This window comes from Cryptotermes secundus, unplaced genomic scaffold (genome assembly GCF_002891405.2).
Source record: "Cryptotermes secundus unplaced genomic scaffold, Csec_1.0 scaffold4709, whole genome shotgun sequence".
Classification (NCBI taxonomy): domain Eukaryota; kingdom Metazoa; phylum Arthropoda; class Insecta; order Blattodea; family Kalotermitidae; genus Cryptotermes; species Cryptotermes secundus.
This window is the reverse complement of record NW_019739666.1, coordinates 14,961-21,900: the sequence shown is the minus strand read 5'-3', so window position 1 is coordinate 21,900 and position 6,940 is coordinate 14,961. Positions and strand designations below refer to the sequence as shown.

The window sequence follows — 6,940 nt, the reverse complement described above, 5'->3', positions numbered from 1 at the left end:
TCAGGCGACATCACAAAATACTACTTATTACATTATATAAAATACTATTTTTACCTTTAAGCCATTAATGTTCAGTAAACTGTCTCTTTCCTATCACTGTGTACTGCCGAGGTACTTGCCCAATATTGCTAACAAAATAATCAGCGAAGGTATCTCGAATTCTCTGCACATTTGCTCGACTTCCAACAGTGTTAATTTCCAATTCACTGTCTTCAAATCCTACAACATTCAAAGCATCTTCCAACTGAAATCCATCGCGATCACGAACGAAGTTATGCAATACACATCAGCCTTTAACAATGTCATCTGCAAACTCAACACTCTTGTCCAATGCTCGGTGAAATATTCTCCATTTGTTACAGAGTATTCTGAATGTGCATTCTACATACCTATGCGCTAATGTTAGTCAATAATTAAAAACCTTTTTTTTGGATAGATCATTCCCTGCATAAGGAGTTAGTAGAAAGTTAGTAAGCACAAATGCCTCATCACCAACAATGACATAAGGCACTGCAGATGTGACACCACAAAACTGCTCTCGTTTAGGAGTGCCGAGAGTGCTGAACTAATGCAGTCCATAAAGAAGAATTCTTAAATATACTGCAGTCTGAATCCTTCCCATATGAACCGACATCCACACAAACAAATTGATAATTTGAGTCTGCCAGAGCCAGAAGAAGAATGGAGAAATAATGTTTGTAATTGAAAAATAGAGATCCACTTCTGTACAGTCGAATTATTATTATATGTTTACCGTCAACTGCACCTATGCAGTGTGGGAAATGAGCTCGTGTTTCAAAACATTTCACAATTTCATACCACTTTTCCGTTGTAGGAATTGGGATACATTCTTCTTTCATGATATCCCATATAACAGTACACACTCGCCGTACAATATTCCCTGCTGTAGGTTGACCAACGCTGTACATTTCTTCTATATCTGTTAAACTGTTTCCCGAGGCGAGGTACCTATAACAAAATATACAGAAAGTATACATAATCATTGATTTATTATGTTGTTTATTATTTTAATTACTAAATTACTTTTAAGATATTTCATTATCATACAAGCAATAGCGAATGGTGTATGGTCACCTCTCTTTCTTTTTCCAGAAAAGACCATCATTTCAAAATGGCGTACTGTAAGAGGTGGGTACGTGAAAGCTAAAAAAAAGGGAAAAGGAGTTATATAAAAGCTGCGCACGGAAGAAATATTGTCATAAATATGTATATGGAGATCTGCTTGGTTTCCTCAATAAATGTATGCAATTGCGAGAAACCGAGGAAAGTGCAGTAAGTGTATCTACCAGTGATGATCCGTGTGAATCTAATGAAGCGGTCGATCAGAACTCTCCTGCGACACCACCAACTGCCCCTCAAGAGAATTTTGGAAAGAAAGGGAAGGCTGTTTCAGCAATGGAAGAAAATATTTCTAACTACCTTCAGACAGCAACAGAAATGCTGCACACTCGGAAAGCCATGAGGTGTGACAACGATGATGAAGACATGTCTTTTTTCAAGTCTCTCCTACCTACTGTAAAGAAACTGAGTCACAAAAATTTCAGTTCAGAATTCAGGTGATGACTAATCTGCAAATGATGTTGGCAACGCCACCTGTTTCTCAGCCTTATCAAGTCCCCACAGCTCACCAGCCTTTTTATATCCCTCAACCTTCCATGTCATGGTATTTACCGGCTGTTCCACCTTATCAACCCCCAGTCCAGTCTCAGCAGCCCTCATCACAGCCACATGTCCCACAATCTCTTGCTAATCAGCCATCACATTATACAACTCCATCGCCACGTGAAACACCAAGTGTTACACATTCTAATGATAGTGCACTAACATTCGTTGATTCCAGTGATGATGGTGTACAGTCTACATAGCCTATTTCTTCACTGAAAATACTATACTATACTATATATGAATGAGTTTATGATACCGGTTATGCTCTTCTATTTGCTTTAAGTAATATACATGCTTACAATTATAATAAATAGCTGGTTACTATATACGTATATATATATATATATATCTTTTACTTTATTATTTAAATGCACTTACCTTAATTCTTCGGTTGGTATTGCCATTCTCATTTTTGTGTTCTTCCTTAGAAGTCTTGGTTTTATTTTGCATAACAGTTCCTCAAATGAAGATTTTGACATGTGATAGTAATTGAAAAACCTTTCAGGATATTGTTGCAGTTTCGGATGCTTAACATAAAAATGTCCAGTTATTAACCTTTATGAGCCGAAAGACACCATATGGGGACCTTTAAAGTAAAGTCGAGTGGCTGAACAACACCGTATGGTGATTCACAGTCCACGCATGCTCACAGTGTTTTAAAATCTAATTTTAAGATAGAAATTCTTGTTCTACTTACATTATTTTTGGGCACGTGCTTTATAAGTATACAGTCTTCCCTCCTGTGTCATCCAACTGAATGCAGATTCCAACATCACAATTCATGCACTTTGTCCGTATGTAACTCTGTTTTCCACACGAAGCACACACACGCAACATCAGTCTCGTATTAGCAGGAAGTAGGCCAGTGTTGCCGATTTGCCTTCTCTAATCATAACGCTTATAAAACATTGCAATTTCAACTATCCCCCATGGCCCCATTTTGCATGGAAGAAGCCAAAGTTGATAGGCAGCTGATAAATGTCACCGGTTTAGAATGCGGTACATAAGACTGTGAAAGTGTTTGGAAGCAAGGGGCCTTGAGGGGGCCTTTCTAAGAAGCTTAACAATACTTCTTGTGTGGCAGATACGTGTATACACAAGCAGAGTTTCCTAGGGACGTGACCTCACTCCTGTATACAGAAAGGTTCAGAGTGCTATATGAGCATAAACATTTCCTCTCCTCATGAAAGATAAGACATAGTCAGACAGTGTGTCAGCAGCATGCATTTAATTGCAGAAAGGTTTTGTGCATTTTTCTGAACAGACGCTCAAAATTGGGGGAAAAAATTTTTGGAATCAATGTAACAATTTTTACAGATTATAAAATCTGTAAATTACAATATCTGATTCTATATTCTTTCTAGATAAAAGCAGCATTTATTTCGTTCGTTCATCACAAAAATTGTAGAAATCACAGCATTTTCAGTAACTTGATTACAATTTTTATTACTCTACAATGGCAGGCATTTAAATTAACTCCGGCCCGTGGCCAGTACCGGAATTTAAATGGCCCAGCACATAAAGGTTAAACGGTCACTGAGTAATGGATGCACCCCATCCGCTCCATCATTTGCCTTCATAGCGTGGTGTTTAATCAGTTAAGCACAGGGACAACTCTAGCTTTTTCTTTTTACCAGAAAGGCAGTTCAGTACTGATCAGGATATATGAAGAAATGTATATGTAGTGTAAAGTGTCGGCAAACCAGAGGAGTAACTTCTATGGAAATGCTAGAATGGACCGTTACATAGGAAGTAACAATAGCGGCACTGTAGCCCCAACAGTGAGCCGTTGTTCCGAGAACATCGAATCTCCACGGTTACGAGAATACGCGAAGGTTCCCACAGAGACAACGCGATAACAATGGGTTATTACGTAGGAAACACGGAGACAACAATGCAACGTTTCCACTGCTATAACAGAGGATTCGTTACCTAGCAGCGGCCAAGGATAAATAGCCCAGCTTCGACACTAAGCCTTGAGTCCAGGAACATCCGTCGCAGAAGACAGTTGAGGTGCCACAGTGAATAGTTACTGTACTCGTGATTGTGTAAGCGTGAAGAACAATAAAGGTTCTACAGAATTCGAAGACGACGTGAATTTATTTGTAGCGTGACACATAAAACACGCTACAGTATTTTTATTTGAAAATTACATCTGGAGAATAAATTTTAGTAGTGATTTTTACCATTAAATTTCATCATAATCATTAGGGATGTTACAAGCATACAGAAGAACAGTACTACATGTTAGATTATGTCTGATATTGATGATGTGGTTCACTTTATTGGTGTGTATTTAATGGCTTCATTAGGCCACTACAATTTGACATAAAAATTTGTGTTGCAATTGAAAGTGCATATTAATGGCCAGAAAGTTTTGAATTACATTATTGAACATTCCACATATGGAAGATATATAAATATGTGCTGTCAACCCCACACTGATATGTCAATTACCATGCTGGATGCTGTTAAAGAATAGACCATAAGTAGAACTGTTTATGCAATGAGAACTTGAGAACACATTATGTATGTAAACTTAAGAAATTCATCTATTGTAAACACCCCTCCACACTAGACTGTGATGTCACGCAACAATGTAACTAGCTTTCTATGGAGTCTGTGCCGCGACCGTTGCTAAGCAATCGCTCAGGAAACACGTTCCAGCAGTAGAAGCTGTTTTCTGCACCATCAATGTGAAAGCTATATAACGACAGTTACAGACAGAACAGATGTCAGTATTCAGGGGTATCTGAGAGTGGCAGAAGCAAGCGAAGTGGAACGAGGAATACAGAAGGTTGCCCTGTANTCTCTCTTATTCTTCTAACTAAATACACAACACTAGTTGTTACTGTAATATTGCGCTGAAATACACACACATATATATATATATAAACCTGGGAATAAAGTTAGATAAAATTCAATATGACGTTAGTAATAGTTATACTCCTCAAAACTTCATTTTTATAAAAAGGATGAATAACACATTGCTTCCACTCCTGCAGCAATTCTTCCTTGTAACAAATATAACAAATAAATCCACAGACCCCAAAACAAAATGTTTTACTTCCTGCTTACATCATTACATCACAAGCTGATCTCGCAGTTTATATCTAATAAATTACACAACAGAAATTTCAACATCCAGACTCCGCTGAGATATATGCATTTCAGTTTGCCTAAGTATATATAAACTCTATAGCCAGCAATTCTCATCTTTTTATCAAGATGGTTCTAAGTTCTTAAAGGTAAATTTGTTCCTGTGCTTAACCAATTAAGCACTATGCCATGAAGGCATATGGGGGAGTGGATGTACAGATCCACATTTTCTTGATCTCATCACTAGCTGGAGTTCGAGGTGAGTGGTCAGCTTTACTCACCTGCTGCTGTACCCCTTGGGAAATGGCCCACCGTACCCATTGGATAGGAGGCTGGGTGGGCCCGAGTCAGCCTGGACAACGTGTAGAAAATTCTTGAGACTACTGTGACTGAAATTCCAACCCTTCAGTCTTCCAGCCCGTAGCCAATTGCTATACCGCCTGCACTATCCTGGGTCCTAGGTTGCTAACCCTTCCTGAATCCACTCACACCCCTATATTTTTCAGTTTCAAAATATTAATTCTGTCTTTCATATAATTTCTCAGTCTTTCCTATTTTTATACCGAAAACCAATCACACAAATACATCCAAGGAGACAATGTATTACACAATACACAATCATCTAGAATATTTCACAATAAAAATAAACGTTATATTTCAGTGTCCTGTTGCACTGATTTAAGTCCATGATTTATTTCAACCGTCTTCCAGTGCATACTCTCATCTATCTCATCTATATGTCGTCAACATATCTGAAATATTCAATTATTTTCTGATTTTTTAATACGTTGTATATTTGTGTGTGCTCCATGCTCTGGATGTATATTTCTGCTAATATTGCAGATGTTGGAGCTCCCATAGCTAAACCATCTGTTTGTTTGTAATATTTATTTTCGTACTGAAAATAAATTTCGCGTATAAAAAACGAAATAAAATTCTTATACAAAAAGAAGGAACAATTAAACAAGCAGCTTTACTACAAACACATACATAACGCAAATACATGGCAAAAAATGTGGAATACTCTAGAAGAAGAAATAAACCAAAAACTACAACACAAAATGAAAACTATATATTTAAAGCAACAACAAAAACTGAAAAGCATGGAAGAAACCCAAACAACAACAAACAAGCATAACAACATAAATTATACACGCGTAAAAAATTGTACGAACACTCACTTCACACACGACGAAATTCAGCTCTTAAGCAAAGGGCTAAAATACAATCTACACTATAAAAACAAAAAATGGATTGAAACACTAGCTCTAGAAGAAGAGACAGCAATAACAAAACTAGATATAACAGAACACAACTACTATAGACACATAGTTGCGAAGCAAATCAAAGAAATTAGCAAAAACAAAGATATCCATAATAACTATAAAAGTAAGAGAGAATGGAAATTAGCTATGAATATAAAAAGAAAAATGCTAGATAACAAATTAATAGCAACAAAAGCAGACAAAGGAAAGACATTAGTATTAATAACAAAAGAAGAGTATCAACAAAAAATAATGAAATTTATACATGAAAATAATTTTACATTGATCAACAAAGACCCAACACAACAATACCAAAATAATATTAAACAAACAATAAAACTATGCACAAACACAATACAAAAAGAACAAAAATGTAAATACACAAACATGAACCCCATGGGCCCAAATTTACACGCGGCAATAAAACTACACAAAAACAACCATCAATTGGAGAAATGCCCCAGCATACCAAATAGCAATACTGTTATCCAAAACACTACAAGAATACTTACGATTGCCAAACACATATAATATACATAACTCCATACAATTAATGAGTGACCTAAACACTATTGTAATAAATGAAAACATAAGATTATGTTCATTTGATATAGAGAACATGTATACAAACATACCTAAGAAAGACATATTGAACATAACCAAAAACATACTACAACACAATCATAATACAGACGTAAATACACAAAGAGAAATTATGTGCATATTGAATACTATACTAGACCAAAATTATTTTCAGTACGAAAATAAATATTACAAACAAACAGATGGTTTAGCTATGGGAGCTCCAACATCTGCAATATTAGCAGAAATATACATCCAGAACATGGAGCACACACAAATATACAACATATTAAAAAATCAGAAAATAA

The 6,940-nt window shown here is 36.2% G+C and overlaps 1 protein-coding gene across 2 annotated transcripts in view; it reads right to left on the bottom strand.

Moving 5' to 3' along the window:
- Positions 1 to 369: 369 nt before the first annotated feature.
- Positions 370 to 6,940, bottom strand: part of LOC111871991 (protein ANTAGONIST OF LIKE HETEROCHROMATIN PROTEIN 1) — a 12,614-nt gene continuing 6,043 nt past the window's right edge. Inside the window, exons 3-4 of one of the 2 annotated variants that reach the window (XR_004513849.1) lie at positions 2,384 to 2,816; positions 370 to 969 (exon numbers count right to left, since the gene is read on the bottom strand). Coding sequence is in view for 1 of the 2 variants with exons in the window: in XM_023865439.2 (XP_023721207.1) it covers positions 543 to 969; positions 2,065 to 2,165 (528 nt within the window). In the remaining variant the exon portion in view is untranslated. Of the gene's footprint in view, positions 970 to 2,064; positions 3,056 to 6,940 lie in introns of those variants that run through there. The other variant, XM_023865439.2, reaches the window with a different exon arrangement.